A 19,751-nucleotide genomic window follows, 5' to 3' on the forward strand; every position below is an offset into this window, starting at 1 on the left:
AGACCAAAATATACCCTAAATCACTAGTGTATGGCTTTGTTCTAGTCTCCTGCCTGATCACATTCTCTCCTTTTTTATTTTTTTTTAATTCTCTTCTTTCTTTTTTCAACCAATGTCTTAACAATTCCTTTCATAAAATCTTTTCTAATTTTCATCTTTACAGTCATATTCCATCCCGACATCATATTTACCCTTATTTTTGTACATATATAAGCTTTTCTTCTTTAAAATTTTCAGAGGCAGTTTCTTCTAACAGACCAAAATACGCCCAAAATCTAGTGTGTGGCACTGATTTATTCACCAGCCTGATCATATCTGATCGTATATATTTCTTTTTTAATCCTTCCTTTTTTTTTTTTTTCTTTTCTCTTTCTTTGCCTTTATTTTCCCCTGGTTTCAGGTCTTTTCTGATTGTTTATGTATATTTTTATGGGGTTGTTATCCTGTTAGCATTTTGTTCTCTCATTCGTCTGGACAAAATGACAAGATGGAAAAAATCACCTCAACGAAAAGAACAAGAGGCAGTACCAACTGCCAGGGACCTAATCGATACGGACATTAGTAAGATGTCAGAACTAGAGTTCAGAATGACGATTTTAAAGATAATACCTGGGTTTGAAAAAAGCATGGAAGATATGAGAGAAATGCTTTCTGGAGAAATAAAAGAACTAAAATCTAACCAAGTCGAAATCAAAAAGACTATTAATGAGGTGCAATAAAAAATGGAGGCGCTAACTGCTAGGATAAATGAGGCAGAAGACAGAATTAGTGATATGGAGACCAAATGATGGAAAATGAAGAAGCTGAGAAAAAGATAAACAACTACTGGATCACGAGGGCAGAATTCGAGAGATAAGTGATACCATAAGATGAAACAGTGTTAGAATAATTGGGATCCCAGAAGAAGAAAGAGACAGAGGGGAAAAAGGTATATTGGAGCATATTAGAGCAGAGAACTTCCCTAATTTGGGTAAGGAAATAGGCATCAAAATCCAGGAGGCACAGAGAACCCACCTCAAAGTCAATAAAAATACTTAAAGAACCCAATATCTAATAGTAAAACTTACAAGTCTCAAAGACAAAGAGAAAATCCTGAAAGCAGCTCAGGACAAGAGATCTGTAACCTACAATGGTAGAAACATTAGATTGGCAACAGACCTATCCACAGAGACCTGGCAAGCCAGGAAGGACTGGCATGATATATTCAAAGCACTAAATGAGAAAAACATGCAGCCAAGAATACTATATCCAGCTAGGCTGTCATTGAAAATAGAAGGAGAGGTAAAAAGCTTCCAGGACAAACAAAAACTAAAGGAATTTGCAAACATGAAACCAGCCCTACAAGAAATCTTGAAAGGGGTCCTCTAAGCAAAGAGAGAGCCTACAAGTAACAGAGACCAGAAAGGAACACAGACAATATACAGTAACAGTCACCTTACAGGCATTGCAATGGCACTAAATTCATTTCTTTTTTTTTTAAAGATTTTTTTTTTTATTTATTTGAGAGAGAGGATGAGAGGGGAGAGAGAGCACCTGAGAGGGGGAAGGGTCAGAGGGAGAAGCAGACTCCCTGCTGAGCAGGGAGCCTGATGCAGGACTCGATCCTGGGACTCCAGGATCATGACCTGAGCCGAAGGCAGTCGCTTAACCAACCGAGCCACCCAGGCGCCCCAATTCATATCTTTCAATAGTTACCCTGAATGTAAATGGGCTAAATGCCCCAATCAAAAGACACAGGCTATCAGATTGGATAAAAAAATAACACCCATCAATATGCTGTCTACAAGAGACTCATTTTAGACCCAAAGACACCCCAAGATTGAAAGTGAAGAGGTGGAAAACAATTTATCATGCTAATGGACACCATAAGAAAGCTGGGGTAGCAATCCTTACATCAGACAAATAAGATTTTAAACCAAAGACTGTAATAAGAGAGGAGAAAGGACATTATATCCTACTTAAAGGGTCTATTCAACAAGAAGATCTAACAATTGTAAATATCTATGCCCCTAACATGGGAGCAGCCAATTATATAAGGCAATTAATAACAAAATCAAAGAAACACATCAAAATGATACAATAATAGTGGGGGACTTTAACACCCCCCTCACTGAAATGGACAGATCATCTAAGCAAAAGATCAACAAGGAAGTAAAGACTTTAAATGACACACTGGACCAAATGGACTTCACAGATCTATTCAGAACATTCCATCCCAAAGCAACAGAATACACATTCTTCTCTAGTGCCCATGGAACATTCTCCAAAATAGATCACATCCTAGGTCACAACCAGTACGAAAAGACTGGGATCATTCCCTGCATATTTTCAGCCCACAATGCTTTGAAACTAGAACTCAATCACAAGAGGAAAGTTGGAAAGAACTCAAATACACGGAGGCTAAAGGGCATCCTACTAAAGAATGAATGGGTCAACCAGGAAATTAAAGAAGAATTAAAAAAATTCATGGAAACCAATGAAAATGAAAACACAACTATTCAAAATCTTTGGGATGCAGCAAAGGCAGTCCTAAGAGGAAAGTATATAGCAATACAAGCCTTTCTCAAGAAACAAGAAAGGTCTCAAGTACACAACCTAACCCTACACCTAAAGGAGCTGGAGAAAGAACAGCAAATAAAGCCTAAACCCAGCAGGAGAAGAGAAATAATAAAGATCAGAGCAGAAATCAATGAAATAGAAACTAAAAGAACATTAGAACAGATCCATGAAACTAGGAGCTCGTTCTTTGAAAGAATTAATAAGATTGATAAAACCCTGGCCAGACTTATCAAAAAGAAAGAGAAAGGACCCAAATAAATAAAATCATGAATGAAAGAGGAGAGATCACAACCAACACCAAAGAAATACAAACAATTATAAGAACATATTATGAGCAACTCTATGCCAGCAAATTAGATAATCTGGAAGAAAGAGATGCATTCCTAGAGATGTATCAACTACCAAAACTGAACCAGGAAGAAATAGAAAACCTGATCAGACCTATAACCACTAAGGAAATTGAAGCAGTCATCAAAAATTTCCCAACAAACAAAAGCCCAGGGCCAGATGGCTTTCCAGGAGAATTCTACCAAACATTTAAGAAGAATTAATACCTATTCTTTTGAAACTGTTCCAAAAAATAGAAATGGAAGGAAAACTTACAAACTTGTTTTATGAGGCCACCATTACCTTGATCCCAAAACCAGAAAAAGACCCCATCAAAAAGGACAATTACAGACCAATATCCTTTATGAACATGGATGCAAAAATTCTCACCAAAATACTAGCCAATAGGATCCAACAGTACATTAAAGGGAATATTCACCACGACCAAGTGGGATTTATCCTTGGGCTGCAAGGTTGGTTCAACATCCGCAAATCAATCAACGTGATACAATACATTAACAAAAGAAACAACAAGAATCATACAATCCTCTCAATAGATGCAGAAAAAGCATTTGACAAAGTACAGCATCCTTTCTTGATCAAAACTCTTCAGAGTATAGGCATAGAGGGTACATACCTCAATATCATAAAAGCCATCTATGAAAAACCCACAGTGAATATCATTCTCAATGGGGAAAAACTGAGAGCTTTCCCCCTAAGCTCAGGAATGCGTCAGGGATGTCCGCTATTACCACTGCTATTCAACATAGTACTAGAAGTCCTAGCCACAGCAATCAGACAACAAAAAGAAATAAAAGGCATCCAAATCGGCAAAGAAGAAGTCAAACTCTCACTCTTTGCAGATGATATGATACTCTGTGTGGAAAACCCAAAAGACTCCACCCCAAAACTGCTAGAACTCATACAGGAATTCAGTAAAGTGGCAGGATATAAAATCAATGCACAGAAATTAGTGGCACCCAAAACCATAAGATACCTAGGAATAAATCTAACCAAAGAGGCACAGAATCTGTTCTCAGAAAACTAGAAAATACTCATGAAAGAAATTGAGAAAGACACAAAGAAATGGAAAAACACTCCATGCTCACGGATTGGAAGAACAAATATTGTGAAGATGTCAATGCCACCTAGAGTAATCTACACATTTCATGCAATCCCTATCAAAATACCATCTACGTTTTTCAAAGAAATGGAATAAATAATCCTAAAATTTGTATGGAACCAGGAAGGACCCCGAACAGCCAGAGGAATGTTGAAAAAGAAAAGCAAGCTGGTGGCATCACAATTGTTGACTTCAAGCTCTATTACAAATCTGTCATCATCAAGACAGTATGATACTGGCACAAAAACAGACACATAGATCAATGGAACAGAATAGAGAGCCCAGAAATGGACCCTCAACTCTATGGTCAACTGATCTTCAACAAAGCAGGAAAGAATGTCCAATGGAAAAAAGAGTCTCTTCAACAAATGGTGTTGGGAAAATTAGACAGCCACATGCAGAAGAATGGAACTGTACCATTTCCTTACACCACACACAAAAATAGACTCAAAATCGTTGAAAGACCTAAATGTGAGACAGGAATCCATCAAAATCCTAAAGGAGAACACAGGCAGCAACCTCTTCGACCTCAGCTGCAGCAACTTCCTCCTAGAAACATCGCCAAAGGCAAGGGAAGCAAGGGCAAAAATGAACTATTGGGACTTCATCAAGATAAAAAGCTTTTGCACAGCAAAAGAAACAGTCAACAAAACCAAAAGACAACCGACAGAATGGCAGAAGATATTTGCAAATGACATATCAGATAAAGGGCTACTATCCAAAATCTATAAAGAACTTATTAAACTCAACACCCAAAGAACAAATGATCCAATCAAGAAATGGGCAGAAGACTTGAACATTTTTCCAAAGAAGACATCCAAATGGCCAACAGACACATGAAAAAGTGCTCAACATCGCTCGTCATCAGGGAAATTCAAATCAAAACCTCAATGAGATGCCACCTCACACCAGTCAGAATGGATAAAATTAACAATCAGGTTACAATAGATGTTGGCTTGGATGCGGAGAAAGAGGAACCCTCCTACACTGTTGGTGGGAATGCAAGCTGGTGCAGCCACTCTGGAAAATAGTATGGAGCTTCCTCAAAATGTTGAAAATAACAAAACCCTACAACCCAGCAATTGCACTACTGGGTATTTACCCCAAAGATACAAATGTAGGGATCTGAAGGGGTACATACACCCTGGTGTTTATAGCAGCAATGTCCACAATAGCCAAACTATGGAAAGAGCCAAGATGTCCATCGACAGATCAATGGATAAAGAAGATGTGGTATATATATATACAATGGAATATTCTGCAGCCATCAAAAGGAATGAAATCTTGCCATTTGCAATGGCGTGGATGTAACTGGAGGATATTACGCTGAGCGAAATAAGTCAAACAGAGAAAGACACGTATCATATGATCTCACTGATATGAGGAATTCTTAATCTCAGGAAACAAACTGAGGATTGCTAGAGTGATGGGAGGTGGGAGGGATGGGGTGGCTGGGTGATAGACATTGGGGAGGGTATGCGCTATGGTGAGTGCTGTGAATTGTGTAAAACTGTTGAATCACAGAAGTGTACCTCTGAAACAAGTAACACATTATATGTTAAAAAAAAAAGAAGAAGATAGCAGGAAGGGGAAAATGAAGGGGGGGAAATTGGAGGGGGAGATGAACCATGAGAGACTATGGACTCGGAGAAACAAACTGAGGGTTCTAGAGGGGAGGGGAGTGGGGGGATGGGTTAGCCTGGTGATAGGTATTAAAGAGGGTACGTACTGAATGGAGCACTGGGTGTTATATGCAAACAATGAATCATGCAACACTACATCAAAAGCTAATGATGTAGGGGCGCCTGGGTGGCTCAGTCATTGGGCGTCTGCCTTCGGCTCAGGTCATGATCCCAGGGTCCTGGAATCAAGCCCCTCATTGGGCTCCCTGGTCAGCGGGAAGCCCGCTTTTCCCTCTCCCACTCCCCCTGCTTCTGTTCCCTCTCTCGCTGTGTCTCTCTCTGTCAAATAAATAAAATCTTTAAAAAAAAAAAAAACAGCTAATGATGTAATGTATGGTGATTAACATAACATAATAAAATAAAGTTTACAGTTTATACAGGATAACTCAAAATTCATATAGCATATGTTAACCACACTATAATTAAAACATTCAATACTGTAGAATGGGATTATAGGTAAATTTTTAAAAATACATAATACAAATAATCAATGCTATTTAAAAAAATCATACTCATGTATGAGAACCAGTATCAAAATGTGGGTTTCTTTTTTAAGGTCTAACGTCTGTTGTTTATTTGTTGTAATGAGTTGAAAAAGTTTTCTTTTTTCTATATAATACCTGGAAGTAATTCAGCTTTCTTGCACCAGTATTACTGATATGTGTAGCCCCATTCAAAACCTAAACAAGAGTGATTTGGCAATCAACTCACCAAAAAGCACTTTCTGGTACAACCTTCTGTCCAAAGTCTTATGATTACTTTTACCTTTATTTTTCATACAAAAGAACTACCGGTATTATGCTAAGTGAGGTAAGTCAGAGAAAGACAACAAATACCTAATGATTTATATGTGGAATCTAAAACACAAAACAAATGAATAAACAAACAAAAAGCAGAATCAAACCTATAAATACTGAGAACAGTGTGATGATTGCCAGAGGGTAAGAGAATGGGGGATGGGCAAAATGGGTGAAGGGTAGTGGGAGACACAGACTTCCAGTTATGGACGAATAAGTCATGGGAGTAAAAGGTACAGCAAGGGAATATAGTCAATGGTATTGTAACAGTGTTGTGTGGTGACAGATGGTAGCTACACTTGTGGTGAGCATAGCATCTTGTATAGAGTTGCTGAATCACTACATTGTGCATCTGAAACTAATGTAACATTGTGTGTCAACTATACTCAAAAAATAAAGAACTACCAAGACAGTAAGTTCCCACACATTTCAGACTCTCTTAACTATCAGCATCCTTTCCTAAATACAGACAAAGCATTCCTAGAAATATTTACAAATTTAGAACCTAAACACAAAGAGTTCTGGGAAAATTTAGCCATAAATAAATCAATACTTTCAAAATGGCATTAAATTTTATCTGGGGAAAGAGATACATTGGCAACATAAGAAATAAAATTCAAAAGCATAATATCTGCTCTCTTTGACTGATAACCTAGATTTCTGTGATATTGAAATGAAAATGGCAATGAAGAAACTGTAAAAGCATTCGATGCAGAAAGTAACTAAACACGCAGCAGAAAATATTTACAAGGTAAAGATTAATATTAATTCAGAATTCAAGATTAGCCAAATATATTTGCTTGGTTCCTGTGTGCTAATAAATAGATATTGGAAGAAATAATCCACAACTGAAGAAACAGCTACTTGATATAAATAGGATTTCTACATCTATAACTTTTTTTTAAAATATTTTTAAGATTCAGCTTTACACAGAGGTGGTATGGAAGCTTTAGCAAAGCAGTGAATCATAAAGTTCTTGGTTCTAGGACCAATTCTGTCAACACCAGTCTTAAGAACTTTGACAAAATTTTAAGTACTCCTGTTGGTGGCTTCCTCTGTGGAATATACAGTAAGAGTGTCTGTCCCACTTACCCCTCAGGGCTTCTGTGAAGATCACGTAGACATTAGTAGATTAGAGGGCTTTGAACGTTAAAAGTTCTACACAAACAAGAGCTCTTACTCCACTGAAGTTGTTCTTGATATTCCAGATTTGGTTCAGTAACAACAACAAAGGCTCAAACAAAAATATTCTTGCTCAGAAATTATTACAAGTAAGTGGAATAATTTGTCAACCTTCATTTTGACAATCTGTATTCACCTCATTTGCAATGCAATGAGGTAATAATTGGACTGTGTTGCACAATTTACAGACTTACCCAAATGAGCATATATGGCCCATTTAGCTAAGGATATTTTAATAGGTGCTATTTATTACGAGTTGATCTCCTACAATAATATCATACAGCTGATATGTATTTCCTTTAGAAGACCACTTTGTTGGGCGTCTGGGTGGCTCAGTTGGTTAAGCGACTGCCTTCGGCTCAGGTCATGATCCTGGAGTCCCTGGATCGAGTCCTGCATCAGGCTCCCTGCTCGGCAGGGAGTCTGCTTTGTCCTCTGACCCTATCCCCTCTCATGTGTTCTCTCTCTCTCATTCTCTCTCTCTCTCAAATAAATAAATAAAATCTTTAAAAAAAAAAAAGAAGAAGACCACTTTGTTTAATATATTATCTAGGTATTTATTTATTTTTAACATTTATCACATCTCATAATTTACACAAAGGAATGACAACTCTCTCAAATGCATCAAAGCATAGAGGCTTGTGAGCCCTGCACGAATTGGCATTGATGGATGTTTTGCTTGTCTTTTTCCCAAAACTTTCTTTCATATGAAAAATACCTGTTTCTATTCTGTTTGTCTTTGAACACACCTGTTTTCCAATTTATCACCAATTATTTCACACACACCAAGCCACCAACTAGTTTTAAATGAATTACAGTTCTAAATTAAGTATTGAGAGAACGAAAGAAATGTATTTAAATAGGTAAATCACCTTACCTGACTTGGCTACTGAGCTTTTCATACTTCGTATGTTTCAGCAATTAACACACCACATGCAGGGTAAGGTTGTAGGAGACAAAGGGGAAAAGTGAGGAAATAGAAAACCTCCACTTACTGCAAATGAAAGTAGATTCATCTGAATTATCAGCGCAATCGTTCACAAAATCACACAGCTTGTCCTTTGCAATGCACTGCTTGTTTGCACACGTGAATTCTTGAGCAGTACACTTCCTGTCTGGGCTAAGCAGGGGGGCACAATCTTGAAAGGAAATATCATCCACTGCTACATCTCCCACGTAACTGATACCACGCTTTGCCCTAAAGACAATCTTTAAAAAAAAAAAAAAAAAAAGGAAGAAAGGAAAGAAGGAAAGAAATCCAATTTCAGTTGAATTGTCCAAGAATTCAAAATTTGAGGCAACCATTAAATACAGGACATTAGGTTTGAATCTAATAAAAATACCCCATAACGAAACTTACCCAAAATGTTTGAGAGTCATCCCACAAATGTGGGAGTGGCAACACCACTATGTCTCGTCTAGATTTTTAGGACAGGTGGCAAAGATAACCAGCAGGAGCCACCAACCTACCAATGCTGCTTCTCTCTCATCCAAAACAAGACCTGCTTGCTTCTTAGAGCCTCACCTGCACCTCGTATGGGAGGAAAGAGGCCAATCAGGTGACAAAGCACACGAAGAGAAAGAAGATGCAACCACATCCTTTATTTTGGCCAATTTGTTGCCACTCCTCAGATCTGTCCACCCCAACTATGTGAAAGTGAAGATATCAAACCTCAATACCATGAGTTTTTTTAAATTGCCCACATTTTTGGAATTGAAATGATTTTAATTTGCCTTTGACCAATGTATGTGATGAACAAAATTCTCATGTGTGCCACTGTCTGACAGGGAAATCCCACTTACATGGACTCCAAAAGAATTAGAAATGATTAAAGGTCATAACAGGAGTTGCTAAAATGTTTAGAAATTTCATCTTCAATTTGTAACATTACCAGTGCTTGGAAGAACAATTAACACTGTTTCACGGAACACAAGAAGTCACAAATTATTTAGTTTCAAATTTCTAAGTGAAATTAATTCAGAATGTTTCTATTAAATTTCTCTGCATGCCAAATATGTATTTGTGTATTAACATAAGAAAAATTCACATATTTTAAAGTAAATTTAGAGCAATTTGAAATGAGTTAACAAGGAATACAGATTTACTTCAGTGATTTTATACAAATATTTATTGTTCAAACTCCCAAACAGTTTTTGATGAAATCTAAACATTTTTCTCAAAAGAATTACAATTTTTCCTGAGGATGTGTTATGCTTTTATGTGACTGTATGAAAATGTATGTTTCCCTTTTAAGATAAGATGGTAGAATAATTGAAAATCTTGCCTCTCAAATTATCAAAACCAAAACAAAATAAAAATACAATTTTTATGTTAATTCATATACCAAATTTACATATATTGTTCTTTATAACAGATATGCTGGAAAAGAAAAATAAATTTGATAGATTGAGAGGTTGGAAGTCATTAAGAAAAGGTGAAACTAGAAAGAATAAGGACTACAGTGTTTTATAAGGAAACACCGATACACAAATTGAAAAGGGTACTCTATTTTCTGGATGCATCTAAACATTTAAATATGTGATACAGTGTTCTGTGAAAAAGAAATCAGATAATAAGTGTTTCCTTATTAATTTGTTTTTGCACAACTCTATAGATGGTCTCTCAGGTGCCTGCCATGTTCAAATGATCAAATCACTGCTTATATCCCAATGCTCCATAAGATGTTGGTTAAGATTCCATACACTTTCTTACTGAATGTGATTACACTTTCTTTAAAGAGTAATTATATTTTTTCAGTAAAATAAAAAGGGTCAATTATTTTGGAAAATTTGGAAAGCAATATGGCACAGCGTTTGGATTATGGACTTGGAGATAAACTGGCCTTGCTTAAAGTCTGTCTCTGCCATTTTGTAGTCTGCATCTAGAGCAAGTTCCCTCGTGTGTAGGTTAACTGTGTATTCTAATATAAAAGGGGGATAATGATCATACAATGACTGTAAAAACTAAAGGAATAAATGTTTCAAATTCATAGCATAGAACTTAGCACTTAGTAAGTGCTGTGTATATGCCTGCTTTAGTTACACGACCTATTTTACTTAAGTACTTTGACCTTAAGGTCAAAGTTTGAGGGCTCCCAAATAAAACTCCGAAAACTACTCAGTGCTGATTCCGCATATAATTTCTAAAAGCATCTTATATTTTACTCAAGGGTTAGAGGTATTCCTCTTTCTGAGGTGAAAGGGAATGATATTGTCAAAATGGGAAAAACACAGACAGTATGCCTGGCTCAGTGTATAGTACTGAGCTTTGCACATAGTGGGTTCTTAGTAAGTCTGTATGGAAGGAATGAGTGAATCCAAAAAAAACATCAAATATTCACAAGCCATTATTATCTAATTTTAAGAATCAAGCAACATGGGCATATTTCTCTTCAATCAAATTTCAGTATATGAAAAAGCAAATTTCAGAAACGTTAATTAATAATTGATTCCTCCTGCTGAAATCCCCCTTAATGTTATTTTGAACATGATTTTACTATACAAATATTCTACTTGCACAGAACTAGTTAAGAATTCATTGCCTGGGGTAGAAGTCTATGTCTGGCAGCAGCGAAAACTTCTCCATGTTCTTGCTGAGGATTCTTCTATCCTCAGTTAAAAGATCTTAGAGAATGAACAGGTGGAGTCATTTTAAAAATAAATTTCATATTGTGCAATATGAAATTGCAGTCCAATAATTACATCTTCAGGCTGAACTTATTTCTTATCAATTTCCTAAATAATCTACAAATGATCCATAAAAAAACTGGGCTCTAGTGAGAGGCCAAAAACATATGGGATTTATGACACCTACCATTCCAAGAAATTGGGGACAGGGCTGTATTGATCCTTTACAGAGGTAGCTGCCCTGTGCTTCCACCGGTATGGAGAGGAGCTGATCTTTCACATAGCGTGTGACTATAGTTACTGAATTAGCCAAGATATATCTTCTATATAATTAGCCAAGATATATCTTCTATCTAGAGATAAATGGTTCTAAATTCATGAAATTAAGCCCTGTGCAATTAACACTAAGAAAATGGTCCCAGGCATAAATGCTTTTGGCTTCTCACTTTCCTGATCCAAATCTTAAAAATTTTAATAGCTAAGCTAAGGTTTTCTTCCAAGAAAACCCCCTTCTGCCAAATACATGCACACACACACACACACAAATACACATACACACGTGCGTGCACACACACACACATCCATGAGTTATTTTCTTGATAATCCATAAAAAACAAAATCCATACCAATTACCGTGGCATATAATTATCTTCAATTTAAGCATATGTACTACTTCTTATTTTAAATTGTTAGAGATGTGTAGGTCTTATACTCCTAATATTATTGTAATCTACATGAAGACAAATATAGCATTATATAATTTTGTGCCTACCCAAAATATTTTTGAGTTAGGTAAATCAATTACCTCTACTAAGGTTCAACAATACAACATGCTCTCAAAAGTCTGTCTTTTTAATTAGTTTTGAAATAGATTAACATAATTACTCCACAGTCTCCGGGAATATATCTGTAAAATCGAGGGAGGTGTTCTTTGTATGAGTGAGGCTGATTGTGAAGTGAAGCATGATGGCTGGCATTAAAATTACATAGTCCTAGAACTTGGTTGTCTATCTGGGAGAAATTAGGACATCTGGAACTGTTAAATCCCTTACGGAAATGCTACATGGAGTGGTAGGCATTCATATAACACATCAGGAAGGGGATGGGAGGATAAAAAGGCTATGAGTGGAGGAAATAAAGTAGGATTAGAGAAAAAAAATTCAACAAAACTCCCATATCACCCAACAACTACTTGGCTTAACAAACCTGTATATGTGATTGAACGCCTAAAAACACTTCCACTTTCTTCCACTGTGCACCTTGCTGTCCTCTTTGAGCCCACAATTTAGAAGTAACATTGTCTTTCTTGCTGAGTACCTACCGAGATAAATTAAGTAACAGGTGTTAAAATATTCTGTCTTGATAAATTTTAAACATTTAGAATTTGCCCAGTGATTTTTAAAAATTTTAATATCACCATGAAGTCCCTTAGAGAAAAGTGGGGACAGTTAACGTTAGATGTCTTTGTTTTCTATACAGCAATGTGTCTCCAGGATCCCTCACAAGCTTTGTGTAATAAAGGTGTACATGAATATCTGTCAGTCAGGTCCAAAGAGTCTAGGCACCATTTCATTAACACTTAACTACATTAGCTTTTAAAAAAAAAAAACTGACAGAATTAACAATTGGAGTTTTATATATTAAATAATATTCATGGAGTCGAAATGAAAAGCACTTATTACTTAAACATTTTTTTGAGGATGACTTGCCTTCCTCATGTTCTTGGGTTCAGTGGGGACAATGTGTTATAATGGGAACCCATTCAATTTTAATAGCACACCTGAGTGATATGAGTGGGCACTGACTCTTCCTCCCAAGAGCCTTGACACCTTGCATTCTCCTCAGTACTCTATCCTTATTCTAAAGGGAAATTCAGATTAGTCTCAGCAGACAAATTATCCTGGCTCTCCTTTTAGAATGCTACAAAATGAACAAGAGAGTAACTGAAGAGAACAGGGAAAAGCAGAACAATTCCACATTTGAAAGTAACTGACTTAGTTGGTTTATTTAATTATTTCACAGCATTACTTCTTAAAAATACAATGTGTACAACCCAAAGAATCATTCTGGTAATGGGTTTGTGAAGGTTTTGACTTTTGAAAGTGAAGGCAACTTTTAATGGTTTCATTATCTCCGTATTTTCAGTTAAATTGAAACAGCTATTTTTTATTGGAGTATAAATAACATTCAAACTATTAATTTTATAGAAGTAGAGTTTCAAGACCCTTTAGAATTTCTAAGTAATAGGGAGCTAACAAAAATAATGCCATAGTTTTGGTCTAAATAATTTATATAATTTAAGTTAACAACATGCTTCAGGGGCACCTGGGTGGCTCAGATGGTTAAGCATCTGCCTTCAGCTCAGGTCATGATCTCAGGGTCCTGGGATCGGGTCCCATATCAGGCTCCCTGCTCAGCGAGGAGCCTGCTTCTCCCTCTGCCTGCCACTCCCCCTGCTTGTACTCTCCCTCTCTCTCTCTGGAAAATAAATAAATAAAATCTTAAAAAAAAAAATGCTTCAAGATCAAAAAAATATAATTCTTAAAAAAGTAAAAATCATTTTTTGATGAATACTTTAAAAAAGTATGGGAAATAGATCTTTGTATGAGTGCCATTCTACATATAAATGACTAAGAAAAATATGTTCATGCACAAAAACAAGGATCACATGCACTACCATTTTAGTTATTTGATAACTACTTATGACATTTTAATATTTTATAAATTTTCACCTACTAATACAAAATTGTACCTGAAAAAAGAAAGTATATTTCAGATAATTAATCTTAACTACAAAATATACCAGTTAAATAATTCTCATTTTTCTGATGAAAACCCTGCAGTAAGCTGTACTGATTGCTTGCCAAAAACCATTTTTTAAAAAGTCAATCTAAAACTAATGATAAGCTATAACTTTAATCCATAAGACTATTGGATGTTTTTAGATTATCAAACATGTACACATACTTATATACAAACAAGTTTACTTTTAAATCATTATTGGTAAGGAGTCTCACCTATAATAAAGAAGATAATTCTTCCAAAACTGATAAGTAAATATAATATGTTTTCAAGTAAAAAAAACAAAACAAAACAACAGCATTTGTGAAATATGCTTATCTAAAACTTATTTGGAAAAATAAATATTTAATATAACCAGGAAAATCTTAGAATAAGACAGTAATAAAATGAGGAGACAAAGCACCTAATATTAAAATTATAATCAAGGCACAGGGGAAGAAGTGGTTAAGCAGCTGGCTTGCAGTCTGTTTCTCTTTATTGGGGGGGAAAAAAGTAGGTAACTACCTGTATTCTTTTTGCAAATATGCTAAACATAGGCTTCTTCACTAACAAATTAATGGTATTTGACAAGGGGAAGAGCCCTCTGCTATGCCTGCATTTAGCAAGATATTCCTGGTCTAAAACTGCTCACGGTAAACGATTCTAGAATTTTGGGATTGGTCTTTTAGACATGGCTTCCTGGAAAATGCTACATAGGGTATGAAATAGTACAAATGGAGATGTTTGACAACTGAGTTGGCTTGTTCTGTGTAAATGATGCGTCTATACATATTACTTAAAACCTCATATTGTATAAGGCATGTCCAATATGGGAAAAAAGGATGTAGCCATCTGCCTTGGGACTCCAGAACCTCTCTCTGGTTTGCCTATATAACTTGGCCTTCTAAAAGAAACCAGGACCCCCTGGAAAAAGTTAACTCCAGGGATGGAACAGGATAAAATTAAAATGAGTCTGGAACATCTTCTTGGACAGGAAGGAAGAAAGACTAATGGGACTGTCAAAGAGACATAGAAGCCAGCTTCAGGTTCTCCTATGAGCAAATCTGGGACAATTTAAGAATCAATGAAAAATAACAATAATAATAGACAATAACAAATTGAATACAAAAAGGATCCATGAATCCACACTGATATAAATCAATAAATGGAGATGTAATTTTGTTGTTGGTGGTGGTGGTAATGGTGTTCTTTATAATGGAAAACTAACCAACAAATGTAACAGAACAATGGAGTTAAAACATCACAATTAAGCAATCATCATAGTAAAATTAATTCCGGTGAAAAATACTAAAGGAAGCAAAAACTAGCAAGGAAAATTGACTTGAGAACAGGATTTTACATACTATCAAAATATCTCTTCACAAAATATTTATTGATAACAAAGGGAACAAAAGTAATAATACCTATGGATATCATGTACTACCAATGGGATGCAGTAAAAAGAATACAATATTGGTAATATTACAGCAAATATATATATAATATATAAATAATATATATAAATATGTATGATATATATAGGTTTAACATTGAACAAATCTAAATTGAGTGGATTCTACATATTGGATTAGATTAAAATATTTTAAAATATCAAGGTCATAAAAGTCTAGAGAAGATTAAGGAATTATTCCAATTTAAAAGACACTAGGAAGAAATAACTAGGTGTGATATGTGATCCTGTATGGAATTTTTCCTATAAAAGATGGTTTGGGACAATGAGCAAAAAAATAGGAACTCTGATTGAAAGTTATACTGGGGTTGTCTGTGAGATTCTTGAAACAGTTCGAAATAGTTGAAACAGTAATTCTGAAACAGTTTAATTTTTTTTAACAAAGAAACAATTTGAAAAAGACAATTGGAAAATGTAGCAGCAGAACCATCAACTTGAAGAATGCACATTCAAAGGTCATTGAAGTGTGTATAATCCATTTGCACTATTCTCAGAACATTGGTCTTCTCAGAACGCTGACACTAAAAACTACATGAAACACTTCAAGTACAAAACTGTATTACACACAAGCTGTGTGTATTTATTCTGAGGTTTCAGAATAAAGATGATAACCACAAAGTGAATAGTAAAAACATCCTACTGGCCATTCAGGTCCAATTCTGCTAAAGCTTTTTTTTCAATCATGCCATATTGAAACTAGTAAGGCGTTGATAATTACCCATTCTCATCTACTAGCAGACCATATTTTAATAACACTAAATTGTACAGTATGAATTTTTATAGAGAAAATTTAGAAAGTGCAATTGCCTAAGGAGTACCTGAAGAGAACCAATTGTGACACCATTCATATGAGTCCAGAACACCAGGGTACATCTTGGTCCCATGAGTGAAATAACAGGAGTGAGTATATCAGCCGTATCACCAAATTTTCCATTTGAACTATCAGCATACAGGTACCAGCCATCTGTGGTATTTCTGGGGAAAGTACAAAGTGTATATCAGATTAAAAAAAAGAAGAAAATCATAAAACATATGGCTCATCACTGACCATATTTTATTGTTCTGTAAGTTTTCCTAGAAGCATAATAATGTTTTATAGCATAATGATGACTCACAATCTTCAGCAGCAATAATTATTCTACTGCCTCTTACCTATAGCCAGGAGGATGCCACAGGCAGTTCATTCAAGACTGGCTCAGTCTGACCCCTTTCTGGGGACTGTGGATGAAGGTCACAGGCCTAAGCCTCATCTCATCCCAGAGGCCTTGGGAAAGGAGATTGGGGATTCTTTCTTCCTGCCCAGACAGGGTATGCCCCCCATGGCTGCCTTTCTGAAGGAGTGAATCCAATGTTGACTGGAGAAATACCATGTTTACAGCTGGAGGAGAAACATGCCCAACACTGGTGGAGGTCTGACTCGCAACAGGGCCCTGGCCTCCTTTATGGCACAGGCAGAGATGACAGGGACAAGGAGCATATGACTCCTTCTGCTCCCTGATCCTGTGGTACTAAAACCACTCACCACCTTCCTCAAAGCCTTCTTGCCCCTGGGCATTCCCTGCCTCTATCATTCCCTTCCTCTAAGAGTCCCAGCTCCTTGACCTATCAGCTGTCTCCCAGAAAACCAGTGTTTGGAGCAATAAGATTTTTTTTTGCTTGAGTCTTTTTTCTAAAGAAAGGTAAAGAGCATTGTGAGAATCTTTATGCTGTTGAGGTTTACCTTCTTAGAAAACAGATATTAATAGGATGGATGTCTGAGTTTCAGCATCAGAGTATCTTTCAGAAGCTCGGAACAGCAAAAGTTCGGCCTCCACTGCCTAAGGAGGGGGCCCCTCACTCTCTGCCCTCAACTTGCTTCATGCTGGCTGGGTTTCCAGCCCGCGCATCAAGTGCCCCGCTCAACTTTGATCCTGCTTGTGCCACCCCCCCCCCACATATCTGGGGGCACTTGTCACTCTTGGGTTATTGCTCTCCCCTGACTCCTTTCCCCGTCCTTGGTCTGTCTGGTGGCCCCCTGACAGGCAGAGCACTGCTGGAGTCGCCTAGGAATTGGCAATGTGACAACAGCCAAGGTTGAGGCTGAGGCCCAGGGACAGCGCCTCAGCCATCCTCCCACACTGGGCTGAGACACAGCCTTTGGGATGCCAGGTCCATCTCTGATCCTGCCTGCTAGTCTTGGAGGACAGGGACTCCTGTCTAGAGAGACATCTTCAGAGGGGAAACCAGGAGGTGGGACTTGAGGGTTGGCTAATGTAAGCTTCCACAGCTACCATCAAGTGGTGAATCCATTGCCACTGGTTGCCCAGGGGTCCCCACATCTTTTTTCCCTGAGAGCCCACAGGGGAAAGGGAGTTTGTTGAGGAATATTTTAAAGAAACCTTTTGTGCCTTTCATCAGAGCACAAGAGTAGGTTGCAGTGATTTAACATTTGTGTGGGGTTGACTCAGGTGCAAGGGAGGTTTTAGCCCAGGCCAAACTTAGTTTAAAATACTACATAAAAATCCATTTTTCTTTCTTTTTTTTTGCACAGAAGCTGGTAATCTAGGACCTACATGTGAAAGCTTTATATCAGTATTTTTGTACTTGGCTTTCTTGGGTGGGTATGATACATTATATTTAAGTTCCTTGAACACTGTGGATCCCCCTAATGTGGATGAATGACTGAGGCTTTGTAAATTCAGGGACATTTGTGTGAATAAAGTTTTTTGATGGGGTCAAAGAAGCCAAAGAAAAAAGAAAGAAAGAAGGAAGGAAGGAAGGAAGGAAGGAAGACTCTACTATCAGTTGGTACATGGTAAAGGCTGAAATTACCAAGTCTAATCGGTAATTACTTGGTTGTGTGCTTTTGTTTTGTGTTTTAAATGATACTGCCAATAACATGGTCAGCTTTGTACAGCTTTTCTTTTTTTCAACATTTAATTTTTTATTGAAGTATAATTGACATACAATGTTATTAGTTTCAGAGGTATACTGATTTGATAATTCTATACACTACTCAATGCTCACCACGATAAGTGTAGTCACCATCTGTCACCGTATATTATTACAACATTATTGATGATATTCCTTATGTTGTACTTTTCATCTTTGTGACTTACTTCCTTTATAACTGGAAATTTAAAGTTTGTACCTCTCAATCTATTTTGCCTATCCCCCCCATCCTCTTCCCATCTAGCAACCACCAGTTTGTTCTCTGTATTTAAGTCTGTTTGGTTTTTTGTTCATTCATTTGTTTTTTTAGATTCCACATGTGAGTGAAATCATATTTTCATGTGCATAAAAAGGACTCTAAAGAACTGAATGCTTTTAGAAGATGCACATAAAGAAGAAAAATACATGTAAAAAATTAAGCATGTAAACTAGAAAGGAAACTGGCCTGGGGTTCCACTTACAAGTCTAAAAGGCTTTCAAGGTTCAAGTTTAATCTCTATTAATTTAGTTCAGTTTTACTTAAATATTTTTAATATTTTAATAAGCTGGTAGATAATTTTTAAAGTGTGTCTTTTTCCTCCTTACTTCCAAATAAAAGAGGAAAGTCAGAATGAAAACAAGTGAATATCAAATTAATCTGGCCATAAAAGACAGAGCTGATGCCCTCACTTTAAATATCAATTCAAAAAAGAAATATTAAACATCAAAGACATCTAGGTAACACACAGTCTTTTAAAGTATTAAATGAAGAGGTGACTCCCCACAGTTTGGGCATTCTGGAACACTTTGATTAATTAGATTTCTCACCACTTTCTCACCTAAGTATTATGCTAGATACTATAGAATGTAAATTTGCTACTTATTAAAACCATTTTTATTTTTCGGGGTGCCTGGGTGGCTCAGATGGTTAAGCGTCTGCCTTCGGCTCAGGTCGTGATCCCAGGGTCCTGGGATCGAGTCCCGCATCGGGCTCTCTGCTCCTTGGGAGCCTGCTTCTCCCTCTGCCTCTCTCTCTCTGTCTCTCATGAATAAATAAATAAAATCTTTAAAAAAAAAAAAAAACATTTTTATTTTGAAAGTTTTATCATTTTTATTGAGGAAAGAAATGTGAATCACTAACAGGAAATGGATGGGGAAAAACACATAAGTATTCATTCAATCCCCACATATTTATCAACAGTCTTTGCAGTTTTGCCTGCCTGAGGCCCTGGGAATGGGACTGTGAGCAAAGCATAAAACAGGGTTTGGTCTCTGACCTCATCATTTACTAG

At 36.6% G+C, this 19,751-nt stretch overlaps 1 protein-coding gene across 1 annotated transcript in view; it reads right to left on the reverse strand.

Moving 5' to 3' along the window:
• Nucleotides 1–19,751, reverse strand: part of MALRD1 (MAM and LDL receptor class A domain containing 1) — an 807,963-nt gene that overhangs the window by 453,920 nt on the left and 334,292 nt on the right. The window contains exons 23-25 of the mRNA XM_035022447.1: nucleotides 16,368–16,524; nucleotides 12,504–12,614; nucleotides 8,666–8,879 (exon numbers count right to left, since the gene is read on the reverse strand). Coding sequence (XP_034878338.1) covers nucleotides 8,666–8,879; nucleotides 12,504–12,614; nucleotides 16,368–16,524 — 482 coding nt within the window. The remainder of the gene's footprint in view (nucleotides 1–8,665; nucleotides 8,880–12,503; nucleotides 12,615–16,367; nucleotides 16,525–19,751) is intronic.

This window comes from Mirounga leonina, unplaced genomic scaffold (assembly GCF_011800145.1).
Source record: "Mirounga leonina isolate KUSES-001 unplaced genomic scaffold, KU_Mleo_1.0 Mir_175, whole genome shotgun sequence".
Lineage (NCBI taxonomy): Eukaryota > Metazoa > Chordata > Mammalia > Carnivora > Phocidae > Mirounga > Mirounga leonina.